Below are 15,488 nucleotides of genomic sequence, written 5' to 3' on the forward strand. Positions count from 1 at the left end.
AAAATGACATTCTTAGCGTGCAAACTTCAGAGCTGCTCTTTTATTTATTTATGTATGTTATTTTATGATGTAGGGACCTCAAGGTGTGGAAGCAGACTTCGGTTGCCAACAATTGAACATTATTATGTTATGGTGATGATAAGACAGGATCTACAAAGACAATCTATGCAAACTGTGCAAATGTTTCTTTATAGGCCTGATTTTGGCGCCTTAAGGTGCCCCCATTGTATTTTCAAAGAAATTAAATATTATCTTTATTTTCTTCAGTCAAATAAGGTTACCACCACATAAGTACACTTGATGAGCGTAGTAGGGGCCACGGAGAACCTCCATTCTAGACCCTTGACCCTTGCCACACTGGGAGAACCCAACACAACATCTGACCAACAAGGCTTATCACTGCTAGGCTGCATGGACCACTGCAGCATTGGCTTGGCATTGAATTAATTGGGTAAAATAAAATTACAATTTGACGTACATGTATATACCTTTTGTCCGTGATGAGTTTACTTCCTTATTGTTCGAGATAACTGAACGAATCTTCTTCTATTTTTGTTTCGTTGGTCTAGGGGTGGGGGCAGTGTTTCTTCTCTCCTTCTGCAGCTCGCTGTCAACTGCTGTGCCAGCCAAACACGGAGCAAAGTGGAAAACACACTCGACTGAGCTCTAGGACGTTGTGTCAAGGATGTTTCTGAGGTCTGAAGCTGACATTTCCAGGATCATGATTAAGTTTGCTTTTGGATGTAAGGAAAACATTGACGCAATTGCATCCTACACAGGATAACGGACTGGCGACCGGGGAAATTTCGCTACCATCACTATATTTCGGAAGACAACTAATTGTTAGGAGTGACCAAGTGGAGCGAATTTACAGCAAACCAAGCCACCTTAAAAGGATAATACAAGCAAGTTGCTGGACTTCAACTCGTGATCGATCTAACGTAACGGCTCGTCGTTGCACACTTTATCTTTTGGACAGAACATAAGTTAGACACGCAAAAGTTGTTGGTGTGTGTGTGTATGTCGCCACTGTTATTTTGAAAGACAACGGCTGGTGAAATAGCAGAAATTCGACATTTCTTCCAACATCTTTGCATCTGGATGCCTGGTCATTACAGAAGTGTGTCGGCCGTTTCTTGTGAACTCTCTGTTTACATCATCCTCTACCTCGCCTCAACATCTACGGTGGGGTTGCGAAACGGAAATCAAACGCCACATGTAATTTTGGATACAAGTTAACACATTCTTCCGAGTATATTTATTGAACTGCATTAAAAGAGAGTCTTGAAAAATTAAAGGATAGTTAGATCATAGATGTTGTGGCTGAATGATATTCGGGTGAAGTCCAAGGAAACGCAAGTGACATCCCAATGAGTGGTACACATTCAACTCTCGCTGACAGGTAATGCTGCTTCTAATGCTCCCCTTTTAATGTTATACTTTGCCAAATCATACTTTGATTGTCACCCCAATAATAGGCTGGGAATATGTTTGCATTTGAGCATGGTTATTATCTCATTATCATTATCTCAGAGTGACGCGGAACACTTAAGTCAAACTTTAGGGACAGCCCCTTCTCTGGTAGAACAATGCTTATTACATTTGCAATAACTGATTAGGTATAATTGGGCCAGATTAAGTCCCTGGCTACACAGGCCTCAGGGAAATCTACAACAGGGTCTGGGTGCAGCCTTAAAGAACTCCCCATCTGAGGACAAACTCATCAATGAGTAACCTGCAGTTACTCAAGTAAAAAAGTAAAAAAAAATAAAAAAAAGGTGTCAGAGGTATTGTGAAGACCTCTACGAATTTTTGGTAACAAACATGTTTTTTATGGGATCCTCACATGCTTATTGGGAGCTCCATGAAATATCCTGGCACACTGATTGTCCCTCAAGGCACAAGATAAACTATTCTGTGTTTCACTCATTTCCATACAAACGGGCCAAACAACTGAAGTGTGTGGCCTTCCTTTGGGCAAAATATGCCCCCAATAACCATTTGCTTCTGCCTTGCTTTGATTTTTGATTTCAAGGCCTTCATCACAGTTTTATATAGTAATCGTGGCATTATTTATGGGCCTACATCAAATACTTTGTTCAAAAACTAAACATGTTGTGCTTGTAAATATTAATCAGTTGGAAGTAACATTAATGCCACCAAAATGTTGTAGTGTCGGCTCTATGAGTATCGACTCTTTGAGGTTGACTTTGTGCCCCATGATTGCTTGCTTCATATGAGCGTGACTGCCTTCTGATTCCAGAAGTTTCCCTCAACTCAAGACTGTTAAGAATTGATTATTTGTTCTTTGATGTTGTTTGTCGAATTGGATTGCTAGGTATCACTAAAACACATGACTGTTGCTGTCTGATTGCAGTTTGCTATTACTTAACTATTTCTCCAAACAGTCTATGGGATGCAAAACCAATTCCCCTTGGTGTGGAGTCAGCAACACAGGTCGTGGGTGTGCTTCGGCCTGTACCAAACTGACCTGAATACCAGGTTGCTTGTCTAAATACATTAATTTCAATCAATATGACCGAAGGAAAAAAGGGTTTCATTTTCCAGACACTTCGCATTAAAGAAACATTTGCCTTTCGTTGACATGAGATGAAAGACATTGTAACCATTGCCATCCATGCAAACTCGCCACGGCTCAAACTGCTTCAAGGTCAGCTGTTTATCAGCCAGCCACTACGATAACCACTTTGACATCAAATGGTGAAGGCTGTTTAGAAATTGGTTACAGTGTTATGATGACATGGCCCACAACATTCGCCTACTCCACCACATTTCAACCAAGCCTATTATTAAACACGGTTTAGAGGTTCCTCTTATGTTGCTGGCATAGCCATTGTGTGGTGTAGTACAGTCTCGGACTGAGCGTGAGCATTTACACTTTCCTTGTCGAAGAATACATCCAATGGCTGATTCCTTAACGACTTAACAAACACATGTTGAGAACCGAAAAAGCCCTTTTATAGATCAGAGAGTCATCAGGTTAATTGTAGATCATTCAATTTTTTTAGAACTTCTTTGCATAGGACTTTGCAGCGTGTACGTGCGTGCATTTCTACCCGTGTTTTGCACATTGAGAAAGCACTAGTTAGCCTTGTTGCCTCACAGCAAGAGGTGCTTCTGAAGCCCCGGCTGGGGCCGATCGGCGTGTTTTCCACATGTTGATGTGAGTTTCCTCCAGGTGTGCGGGTTTCCTCCCACTCCAAATACATGCACTTTATTCATGCAGCAAATAGAATACAATGGCTAGTGAAACTACAAACAAATATGTAGTTAGACATTACACTGCAACAATCACCTAAATATAACCCTTTTATTTAATATCCATACCATAGAATAATCCTCCAGATAAATACCTAATCAGCCACTACATTTTAGCCAGTTCTTAAAACAGAAACAGAACTTAAACTTAAAGTGCTGCATGTTGCCCATACTGTGTATTTTATGTTATGTTATACATATATTTAGTTAAAAGGCCATTAAACCAGCCAACATTAAAGGCTGTCTATCGGAGCCAGCCTGGAGTATAATGGAAGTTAGAAGCAACAAAACTCGGGCTGGCTCTATCCCTCTTCTTTGTCACTCTGTTTTGCTGATCTGGGTGTACCCTCCCCCCCCCCCCCCCACACACACACACACACACATATAGGCACACACATACACATACTCACCCACTCCACACAAGGCTCTCACGGGAAGTGGTGACATCACTTGTAAACAATGTCTGTCCGGGCTCCACAGGGCCGCTAACCTTTGCAGAGTGCGCTTGTTTCGACACTGCTGGTTATGATACAAGGGCCAATTTTACCATGGTGCCGTTTTAGGTTTGTATTCAGCAAGGATTTGCTAGGACTGTGTTCAAGTTAATTCAAAGCATTCGTAGTGAACTTGGCATTTATGAATCATGGCTGAGCCTTGATCGGAGTCTGGCATTGCTAAGAATGAGCGCTTTTATACCCCTTTATTTTTATGGACGCTGTTCCCTGAGTGGGTTCTTTGTTCACTACCATTGAACGATTGCAGTCCAAGTGACATGTCGAAATGATTAAATGAATAAATTAGACGAGAATAATTTATTTCCAAGTAAGGGTCAAAAGGTGTTTTAAGTGCATGAACCAGCTCAGAAAGTCAAGTCCACCTCACTCAAATCGCCATGAAGATCTGGATCCTATCAAAACTCAATAAAGCCTGCAGCTTTTAATGCCCCCACTTCCAAAAATGAAGCAGCGAGCAGGATAAAGTGTAAGCTCCAGGCTTTAAGGCGGGCTATCAGTTTTCTATCTCCAACCCTTTGGAGTCGAATGCTTTCCTGTCATAGTCTCCAAGGGGTTCTCTGGTATTTTTAGCTTCCAAGACATAAGTGGATTGTTGCTTATAGTTTTCTTTTCCCTCTGGCCGGTTGCACAATTACCAGAAAGAGAAAAAGGGAGGAAACTCCTGGGTATCTTAGCTAGAAAATAACAACTAATAGTGTACCCAATTAAATTTTCTTTCCTACTTTCTTATCGTAGCCAAACTGTGGCCATTTCAAGTCAGATTTAGTTTGTATGGCTAGTCAGACACCACCTACCCATCTATGCGTCTCTCTACCCACGGGTCTGTCTAGCCTCTTCATTATCTGCCGTTAATCTCCTCAGACCCCATAGGAAAAGCATATTAGCGATTCTTTCATGACGTAACCAAATTGGACAAGCATTTAATCGTTATCCTAGACGTCTCTCCTTCTCCATTATAGCACTACTGGTGTTTTGGCTGGTAGACCAGAGTTACTTTGATATGTTATGTCTAGTTCCGTAGCCACCGCAAAACCAAACATAGGGGGCTTCTATTATTGCGTAAAACATTGTTTTCATGCGGTCAAATGTTTCTGGAGCATTTCGTTAACATCTTACACAGGATGGTTCCTCGTGGCTGGTGGACACCGGGTTACATTAAACCCTCCCAAAGAACCTCTTGTCTTCTGCCCTCTGTCACACATTTCAGTGCCTCCTTCTTCTCTACTCCCAACCCTCCTATCACCCCCCCCCCCCCCCCCCCTCTTACTCATCCATGCAGACTTCTCTCCCACATTCGGGAAATGGGAGCAAAGCCAGAAGCCCCCATTATTTCCGGGAATACGTCCCACAGAGCCGCAGCGCAGCTCAGCCGTACGCGTTTGGCGGTGACGCGAGCGGCCCATTGTTGAGAGTGCAACCTGGTCCCCATTGTCACCGAGGAAGGAACAGGCAGATAAACAGCCCTCTGCCCCACTCCGCCCGAAGCACCCCCCCACCACCACCACCACCATACCCCCACCCCCTCCCTCTGATGGAAGTGGGAAGGAGGAGGTCTGTAGCCGACAGGAAGCAGAGGATGGAGGAGATGAGTGTAATCTATGCAGATTTTGAATGCAGGATCCACTAGGGTGACTAGGAGGGGGAGGATGGGAGGGGGGGGGGCCTTTGGGGTTGGGGGAGGCAGACGTGAGGTGGTGCTGGAACACATGGATCCCTTTTTTTCTTATCACACTGTGCCTTTGGAGCTGGAAGAATTGCACTCTCATAGGGTCTGGTTGCTAGGCTATCAGAGGGGAAGACGGTTTACTTACGGAGTATTGGTGTAGACTCTAGCAGCAGGGGAAGTACTTTTTTTTTTTTAAGTGCAGTCGCAGATTTATGCTTCTGGAACTGTGGCTGAAATATGAGGGTTTTTCCACCCAATGTTTTGGCACTGAATATGATTTTAACACTTTTTTCTCCACCTCAAATACGTATTCTATTTATGTTGCTACGATTGTTGCGCTCCCTAACATCTGTGTGTTGAGTCTTGATTTAACCTATGATTAACACTGACAAATCGACCTGACATTTGTTCACATGACTCACCCACTCATGGGATTAAAGAATGACCATGGATTCATTATTATTTCTGGTACTGAGAGACAAATTCTGTTAGGTCTGATTAATTGGCAATGTGTAAAAAATATTAATATAGTTTCCTATCATAATGAAAAGTTTCCATTTTTCCTTTTCATTAGCTAAATCATTTCTACAAAATCATTGTCCGTGACTTCCATGCCATATCACTTTTTACCAAAATATGAAATTATTCACATTCCTATTGCATTGTTGTGATATGTGTGTATATGAGTTTTAGCTGAGTGTGACTCCTTTCTTGTTGACAGGACCCCTAACATTCTCAATAAGGACCAGATTGCTGATAAGAAACCCAAGAATGACAAGTCCCCCATCTCCCTCAAGCATGAGTTTGACCCAACAGGTGAGGTTTAATATATAGTATTATCATTTATGAAATGTGTGTGTGTGTGTTTGGGGGGGGGGGGGGTTCTAAAATAAACTGCAAATACAGGTCAATGCAATGGAAATTTGCAACACCTGATCCTAATTGTGTTTGATTATGTGTTAAGTAGTTGTCCCCATATAAAAAACATACACCCTGAGATGTGAATTGAGAGTTTGGCTACTCTGAGCATACCCTTAGTCATGCATTTACTATTTATTTTCACACCAAACGATGCTTGTCTTGTTGTAAACGACATTATCATACTATTAAACACGTTCTCTTGGCCGTTTAGTCCAACATAACAGTTGGGGTCTAAAACACCAACTGGGACACCAAACACAAGGACGACCGGAGACAAACTATAGAAATGAAAATCAATGCAGAGCAGTAGCAGCCTAGTCTCGGGTGATTTTAACCTACCAGGGTTGACAGCTCTTTGGCTGGTGTGGCCTCATGCTTAGGTGATGGATGTCCCCAGTTGCTATGGAAATGAGGAGAGGGGGGAGGTGGGGAGTCGATTCTGTCACCCAGTAAACTCTTAGTTTGGAATCGAGCCAGGGTTCACTGAGTGTTGCGTGTTATGGGGTCGAGGTAGGGGTAGGGGGGTCCTACTTATTCTTACCCGGGGTTTGACCCAGGCGTCCCCCCGGCTTAGCCACTAGTCTACTGTCGACATCAAACACACTCTTTTTTGATGTAGGATTGCTGAAGGTGATTACGATAGCCTTTTTTGGAGGCCGTCCCAAAGCTTTCATTAATAATATTGTTCGTTTTTTTTACCTTATATAATAGCTTTCTACTTGACCTATCGAGTGATGCTTGAAACAGTGAAACGTCAGAGCTCATGCTCATGTTTTCAGTGGGAACCAAAAAGCTTGTTATGAATAAGCTCCACATCTGGCTGCAATATTTTGTTTTTTCCACACAAGTGAAATCGTCTTGTGCACACTGCCCTTTATCTTTATCATTTTAAGGCGGTGTGTGCGTATGCATATTTATATGTGTTTATCTGTTGTGTGTGTGTGTGTGTGTGTGTGTGTGTGTGTGTGTGTGTGTGTGTGTGTGTGTGTGTGTGTGTGTGTGTGTGTGTGTGTGTGTGTGTGGATGCGTGTGCGTGCGTGTGTGTGCGTGTGTGTGCGTGTGTGTGTGTGTGTGTGTGTGTGTGTGTGTTGTGTGTGTGGGTGTGTGTGTGTGTGTGTGTGTGTGTGTGTGTGTGTGTGTGTGTGTGTGTGTGTGTGTGTGGGTGCACGTGCAGGTATGGTGCAGCGCTGCGTGATCATCCAGAGGGATGAGAATGGCTTTGGCCTGACAGTGAGTGGAGACAACCCGGTGTTTGTACAGATGGTCAAAGAAGGTGAGCCTCCGCAGATGGAACTCAAGTTGGCTCTCACAGGAAAAACACACATGGCAACATGTTTATTTTACTATGAGAAGCTGGAATAGGAGGTTCATGAGTGGTTCTCCACACAGTCTCTTTTTGACCCCTATGGGGATCTTAATGTGGGCGAGGGGCGAGGAAATCTTTTGGCATAAACCAAATACAACATTAAAATAAAAGACACACAAGATGTGCAAGCCGAAATGCAGCGCTGTAGTACATTTAAATTGTGACTTTCACAGAGTTAATAATAACTAGCACCCAAGGTCGCTTAGTACCACAAAAATCATACCCACTGAATGCAGGGCCGGCGCTGACCGTTTCGGTGCCCTAGGGCCTAGGCGACTCGACATTAAATTACACCCTAGACAGGGCTGTTAGGGTTAGACAAGGCTTCCCTTAATTAATTAATAATTAATTAATAATCAATTAAGGGCACCACCAGAGGGCGCCCCCAACACATTTGCTGCCCTGGGCGATCGCCTAGTCGCCTATGCCGAGCGCCGGCCCTGACTGTATGAGTCACACTGCCTAAAAAAACAGGAACAGAGTCCACTTCATTTGGTGAGGGTGACGTCTCATACACGTCTCATTGGTTTTTGTTGCTATCCGAAATATAACTTCCCTTTCTTTCGTCTGCAACTAAGGAGAAATAAAGCAACACACTTAAAGTTGAAAGTCATTTTCACTATGAGTCAGGAGAGCCGGAGAACAAAATTCAGCCTCAAAGCTCGTTCAAATTGAATGCACCTATTTTTTTTTTATGCACTTTTCAGGCCAGCTGAGTCACTCAGCCAGGCACCGAATAACATGATTTCAGTCAGAAAAAAGGACATTAGAATGGTCAACTGTCTTGGGTTATGTGTCATTTAGATGGTGCTGCAATGAGAGCAGGTGTCCAAACAGGTGACAGAATCATTAAGGTGAGTATTGATTAACATTTCAACGCATACATTGGCAACTTGTTCTATATATTTATTGTAGTTCAATACCTGCTATAGAAATTTAACATTTTGAACTTCTTAACTTCGTAGTTGCACAGGAATGTGAATTGTATTTTGCACAGAAACGAATACTTTTAAAGACGATATGCAATCAACATTTCTTTTCACCTCGGAGCTTGGGTCAGAGCTGACGAGGATAACCTTTTATTCTTTAACAACTGACTCTTGATAATGACGTTGTTGCACTCGCTAATCGATATGCATACGTCTGTGGTATCATAGGATGATAGGCCAAAATGTGTGGCTATTTTTATTTTTATTTTAAACATATTTTTCTATTCTGAATATCATTCACTTGTATTTATTTTTCTTTTCTGCAGGTAAACGGGACCTTAGTGACGCAGTCCAACCACATAGAAGTGGTCAAGCTCATAAAATGTAAGTGTGCCTGTTTCCTAGCCGCATAGCTTATCAGTGATTACTACACTTGATTACTACACACTATGCTTTTATTGCTTTTAATAACCCTTCGAACGGAAACAGAAAGAACAACGCCTCAACTCTCAGTACAAACCAAGTGGTCTCATCTTCTTCTTTGTTCCTGGCTGGTGACGAGTCTCCGTGATTTTAGACAAATATCTCTTTCCCTGTCTCTCTTAGTAGCATCCCCCATTTACAGCAAAATAAAAAGTATGTGGAGCGGAGCCCACTAGAGAGGGGAGTCAAATCTTGTGTCGGTGCCGCCCCGATATAAACTTTCCTCTCCGGTCTAAAATCACCTTTAGCCTTCGAGCTACTGCCTTGCTTTGTAACAAAACACAGTCTCTAATGAAGCCAGACACTTGGCTGTCAATCATGACACCCCCACTCTTTCACTTACTCACTGTGCCCTCCTTCTGTGACCTCCCATTCCTCCCCCCTCTCCCCCCCACTCCCCCCTACCCCCTGTGAAGCGGGTTCCTACGTAGCGCTGACACTTTTGGGCCAGCCCCCAGGGCTCAGTGAGGCCCTGCAAGAGGAAGAGGAGCAGGAGGAGGAGGAGGGAGTGGTTGAGAAGGAGGAGGAGGGGGAGCTACAGAAGTCAGAGGGACGGGAAGGAGACGGGCCCCTCTCGACGCCCCTCGTTCAGCCCCCAATACTGGAGCAGGGGGGCCCTTTGACCGATGACATCATGAACAGTAGCCCCCAGCAGCAGCAGCACATTAATGGCCCACCCACTCCTCTCCGGGTAAGGACACACCGTGGTAGAACTAGTTTATTATGGATGGGTTCTATGTACTGCTTTGAGCTATGTGTCTATAGGTTGATGTGCTTCAGAGCAGTGTTTTCCAACCTCTTTCGTCTCATGTCACAGCAGCGCAGCTCGTTACTAGAAATGCTTTCCTTTCAAATATAATTATACAGGTTTCATTTAGCATCACCATGTATATTGATGAGTGATATCAGTAGTGCGATTTGACATCAAAATGATTATATGTTCGGTTTAAGTAAAACCTCAATCTTGACAAGTACCCCCTGGAACCTGCTCCCATACCCCCTCACATCCAAAGCACACGGCCGTGTTACGACGGTCGCAGAATAGCAGTTTACAATGTTCACCTCCAAAATGCAATTCAGTTTTGTAGTGAGCAAATGAGTATAGCCCTGCTACGTGTATACTCTGTGCTCTGCTCTGTAAAAACAATGTGAGCAAATATATTTTGGGGTGCACTTTGTACGGAAGTCTGTGCTCTGTAGTGTGCACCCACCCTCAATTGGGATTCACTGCTTAAGAGTGGACATCAGAATCATGTAGTAGTGGGAGGTTATAAAATAATATATATGGCACCTTTAAAAAAAAATAATAATAATAGAAGAAAACCTGCATTAACCAACAATGACACTGGCTAGTCATTACATACATTACGTTTCAGAGCAACATCCTGGTTGGTCAGAATGAAGATGGGGACGCCGTGCTGTCGGAGTGGCAGATGAAACGCTCGTCCCCATTGAACGACAAGCTCTGGTCGTCAGCGGGCGGTCAATTCGTAAGCAGAAGCCCGCTCTCTATTTCAACACTTTGGCATCATGTCTAGTGTTTGACTGAATTATTTTTGGATTTATGTTTTTAATGGAATATTATTATTCGGACAATTGTGAGTATTGATATTCAGAGAATTTGAGAAAAAGAATTCTCACTTATAAAGCAAAGATTTGTTGATTTGATGTTATTATGTGGTTGTAAGGCGGGCCTTGGGTTATATTGTGACCTGGCGTCATTACATCATTCCCGTTCATTTATGATACGGCCGGGTAAGGGTTAGGGTTTACCTTTGGACCTTTTGGACCTTTATTCTTCAGAGCAGTCTAACCATGTTTGACTGGCCTGGTATGAACTCTGTCCACTGTCTCCGTCTGCTGTGGTGGCGTTTTCATAAGAAGTACAATGCAGAAGCGCTCGCCGGCTTAAAGAACAACAGGAAACTAGTGGTAAAATGCTGCGCACATACACTTTTCCCTAATGACGAGAGGGGCCCATTTTATCATCACCCTAAAAATAGCTGTGATAAGGTCTTTTTTGGCTGGGGATTTTCCAGCATTTTGCTCCAGACTAAACATTTAATTTTGTCTTAATGTTTGTCTTTGTGTGTGTGTGTGTGTGTGTGTGTGTGTGTGTGTGTGTGTGTGTGTGTGTGTGTGTGTGTGTGTGTGTGTGTGTGTGTGTGTGTGTGTGTGTGTGTGTGTGTGTGTGTGTGTGTGTGTGTGAGTCTGTGTCTGTGTCTGAGTGTGTGTGTGTGTGTGTGTGTGTGTGTGTGTGTGTGTGTGTGTGTGTGTGTGTGTGTGTGTGTGTGTGTGTGTGTGTGTGTGTGTGTGTGTGTGTGTGTGTATATCCGCGGTGTGTGTGTGTTAGGTGACGGGAAGCCCCCTCCCAGTTTACCCTAGCCAAAGTGACACGCCCTGCCACAACCCAAAGACGAACCTTGACGATAGCCCCCACTTCAGTCCCTCTCCAGACCAAGATGACCCCTACCCTCTGGTGAGACACACACACATCCTACACACACACAAGCCTTCACCTACACAGTATCACTCGGTTACCGATGGTCACGTTCAGTATTATATTTCAGTGTTGTGTCTTATTCTCATGCCCTTGAAGAACCCTGGCCCCCAGTGCATCATGGGAACACCACCATCTCCAGCCCACCCTCCCATCATCGGGGCGGAGGATGACTACTTTGACACGCAACAGGAACAGGTACGCAGTGACACTGCGGAAAAAGAAAAACAGTGAAGGGAAGTTTGAGTCTTCTCACTGTATCAGAGCCTGTTGGTGTGAAGTGAGTCAACTTCCTGAGTGGTGCTTTGTGGTTTCTAGATAAATGGCCAGTGCAGCTGTTTCCAAAGCATGGAGTCGTTGAAATCCAGACCAGCACACCTTGCCGCCTTCCTCCACCACGTGGTCTCACAGTTTGACCCTGCACCTCTGGTACACACACAAACACACATAAACGCAGACTTTAAACTACGCTTCATTCCAATGCAAGTTGCGTATCCCAGCCCACTATCTATAATTCTCAGCCTCAAATATCAAATTGATATATTGATGTAATGAATCCATTGCCATTAATCCCTTGTGGATCTGTTCCTTGTGTTCCCCTGTAGTTGTGCTACCTGTACGCTGACCTTCACCAGCAGACCCGCTCCAAGGAGAGCAGACGTATCTTCATGGACCTCCACTCCCTCTTCCTCGACCCCACCGCAGTAAGTCATCCTCTCTGTCTCTCTCTCTCTCTCTCTCTCTCTCTCTCTCTCTCTCTCTCTCTCTCTCTCTCTCTCTCTCTCTCTCTCTCTCACAATCTCTTACTCTCTTATTCTCTTACTCTCTCTGACTCTAAGTGTTATCTGCACATAAAGCCCTGCAGAGCATACAGCATGTACGCAGTAACAAACAGCAATAACTTACTGAACAAATCTGTACGCTTCATGCTCACCTGTCATGATGACGTGTCTGCTGCAAACACTTTTCGTCTTTTGTATACTGTTTGTGAAGGAAATATATTAACCGCTTAGATAAATAGGTGTATGAATCATAATGTAATAATGTTTTTTTTCCTTATAACAGAATCTTAAAGTACATGTCCCAGAATCTGTGTCAGTAGAACTGGGTAAGAATTTAGTCCCTATCTTCACCATGTCACAGATTGATCATTTACCTTGAAAACTAATTTAATGTAATTATTATCTTATCATTGATCATCTACTATGTATTATTGTTGTTTATTGTGTTTGGTGCAGTGTATTAATGTCCTAGCACACTGTCCTGCAATAAACCACTGGGTCACCTATCCCCTGTGTGTTTAATCATTGACAGTATTAAACACTTACTGTGATCCCTTTACCTTCGTTGTGCTTGTTGGTCTGATTGGACGGATACAGCTCTATTCAACACATGACTGGCTTAGTGAAAAACAAGATTCAATACGAAACAGTCAACAGTCAAGATCACAGTATTCTTGTTTGAATAGTTTAGTTATTAAGTCAATTAAACTCATTGTTATTATTATTTCTGTGCTCTTTCTGCTTGTCCCAGGTTCTTATGTATCTCTTTCTTAGCTATCAGCATAATGACAAATGTTTTTTATCTTGAATAACATGTCTATGCGTGGATGTGTGTTTGTTTGTGTGTGTGTGTGTGTGTGTGTGTGTGTGTGTGTGTGTGTGTGTGTGTGTGTGTGTGTGTGTGTGTGTGTGTGTGTGTGTGTGTGTGTGTGTGTGTGTGTGTGTGATGCAGACCGACGGCGGTTAGAGTTGATCCCTGACGAGCTCTGTAAACAGTACACCCAGCTCTTACAGGAAGCACTCCTACCCGACATCCACAAAAACTTGGAGGACTTTCGGTAATGTAAACACACACACACACACACAAACACACACACACTTACACACACAAAAACACACCGTTATCAGATTCATTTCAAATGCTATCTTGCCTGATATTATTCATGCAGTAGGCTTGAGAACATCCATCATTCCTCCAAAATTCTCCCTGACCAGGGGTTCTTGATAAAAAACGATCCAAGATCTAATCATATCATTATCCCTGAACCATATCTAAATTGCAAAAAAATGATTGTACTATGATTATACCTTTCAATTATTATTATTTATTTTTTTTGTCAGTTGCAATAATGAAAGATAGCGAGATAGAGAAGATAATAATTGCATTCATCCCAGGTCGGGGTCAATTAAATATAGAACTTCTATATCTAACGAATCCTCTCATATAATTTCTATACATATTTTATTAATATAACTATGTCTTTATTTATTTTCATTCAGATCTTATTTTAATAAATGAATAACCCATTGTTATTAATGATGTTCTCCTGTCTTGTGGATGATGGATGGTCCTGGCAGGCAGAAGCGAAGCATGGGTCTGACATTGGCGGACGCGGAGCTGAGCCGGCTGGAGTTGGAGCGGGAGCGGGGCCACCCGGCCCCCGACAGAGAGTGCACGTGTGCCGAGCACATCGTCTCCAAGATAGAGGACATCTTGTAAGGAGACCCCCTGCACACTAACCCTAGCCCTATCATCAAAATCACATTTATCTATTCTGGCTCTCGCTCTTTGTTTATGTATATATATATATATATATATATATAAATGGTTTGTATGTTTTTGTTGAAGTCTTCCATGTTGTTTTGTCTCTTGTAGGGTGGCACCACATCCCGCAGAAGAAGAGAAGTGGTGAGATACGAGAAATAATGATTTCATATATAGGCTCTACATGCACTTAAATAGGCACTTTATAATTATTTTTATAAAAATGTCATTACAAAACAAAGAACACCAATACTTAATTAAATCCAGGTGATAAACAGAATCAAAGTCCATTAAAATCCAAACACCATCCATAGACTTACGTGAGGTGCTCAAGAAACGAAAAGGGATGGGACTCTTTCTTTCCTTTTTGATATATTTTTTCTCTACATTAAACAGCTATATCACATGTATGACAAGAGTTCATTTTGTGTGTTTTTGTTCTCGTTGCGTCTCGCAGTGCAACAATGCAGTATGTCATGCTGGCTTACCTGAAGCACCTCGGAGTGAAGATCAAGGAGCCGCGCAGCCTGGAACCAAAACGCATCCGCATCAACTTCCTTCCCAAGATCAAGGTGGGGTCTCACTCACGCACACACACACACACACACACACACACACACACACACACACACACACACACACACACACACACACACACACACACACACACACACTTGCACACAAACACACACACACACACACACAAAATATATAAATAAGCATATATAACCATGAAAGGATCATTTTCTAAAATACATGTATACCACCAAAGATGCACAATTCGGCTTCCAGCTTTGCCATAACCAAACAAATTGTAGTTACAGAGCAAGAGTAGCAAGTCAGAGAAGGAGGGGGAGGAGAAGGTGAAAAGGCCTCGGTTTCACAACATCCTCGGCCAGCCACGCAGGCCCAGCCGAGTGGACTCCACCTACGGTGAGTTCAAAAATAGTAGTCACCAAGAGGTATTAACGCATTTATTGCAAGCCATATTCTGCTAAATTACGAATAAAGAGTCATCCACATGCTGCACCCACGTTATGAGAAAACGTATTGTTGGAATGTCGTCTTCCCTTTTGAGTCGTTATATGTAGTGTCTGCTACTGAAGTGACCCTCTTCCTGATACACACTTCCTGTAGGACAATGTTATTTCCTGCCTGTGTACTATCCAGTAAGCCAACGATAGGAATCAGCCAATCCAACGCACGTTTGATGGCTATGTTGTTTGAGCTAGGACTCACTCAAGTTCATATTTTATCACATACCAAAATTAATTTATGATGC

General features: G+C 43.0%; 1 protein-coding gene across 2 annotated transcripts in view; it reads left to right on the forward strand.

The window, feature by feature from the left end:
- Nucleotides 1-379: 379 nt before the first annotated feature.
- Nucleotides 380-15,488, forward strand: part of LOC130385352 (rho guanine nucleotide exchange factor 12-like) — a 26,284-nt gene continuing 11,175 nt past the window's right edge. The window contains exons 1-18 of one of the 2 annotated variants that reach the window (XM_056593817.1): nucleotides 380-451; nucleotides 570-1,402; nucleotides 6,182-6,276; nucleotides 7,556-7,654; nucleotides 8,552-8,601; nucleotides 9,003-9,060; nucleotides 9,576-9,850; nucleotides 10,536-10,649; nucleotides 11,513-11,638; nucleotides 11,759-11,857; nucleotides 11,978-12,088; nucleotides 12,265-12,363; nucleotides 12,725-12,767; nucleotides 13,394-13,499; nucleotides 14,020-14,157; nucleotides 14,318-14,350; nucleotides 14,664-14,778; nucleotides 15,025-15,139. In XM_056593817.1, the coding sequence (XP_056449792.1) occupies nucleotides 1,371-1,402; nucleotides 6,182-6,276; nucleotides 7,556-7,654; nucleotides 8,552-8,601; nucleotides 9,003-9,060; nucleotides 9,576-9,850; nucleotides 10,536-10,649; nucleotides 11,513-11,638; nucleotides 11,759-11,857; nucleotides 11,978-12,088; nucleotides 12,265-12,363; nucleotides 12,725-12,767; nucleotides 13,394-13,499; nucleotides 14,020-14,157; nucleotides 14,318-14,350; nucleotides 14,664-14,778; nucleotides 15,025-15,139 (1,708 nt within the window). In that variant the 5' untranslated portion in view covers nucleotides 380-451; nucleotides 570-1,370. The remainder of the gene's footprint in view (nucleotides 452-569; nucleotides 1,403-6,181; nucleotides 6,277-7,555; nucleotides 7,655-8,551; nucleotides 8,602-9,002; nucleotides 9,061-9,575; nucleotides 9,851-10,535; nucleotides 10,650-11,512; nucleotides 11,639-11,758; nucleotides 11,858-11,977; nucleotides 12,089-12,264; nucleotides 12,364-12,724; nucleotides 12,768-13,393; nucleotides 13,500-14,019; nucleotides 14,158-14,317; nucleotides 14,351-14,663; nucleotides 14,779-15,024; nucleotides 15,140-15,488) is intronic. The other variant, XM_056593818.1, reaches the window with a different exon arrangement.

Source organism: Gadus chalcogrammus, chromosome 7 (genome assembly GCF_026213295.1).
Source record: "Gadus chalcogrammus isolate NIFS_2021 chromosome 7, NIFS_Gcha_1.0, whole genome shotgun sequence".
Lineage (NCBI taxonomy): Eukaryota > Metazoa > Chordata > Actinopteri > Gadiformes > Gadidae > Gadus > Gadus chalcogrammus.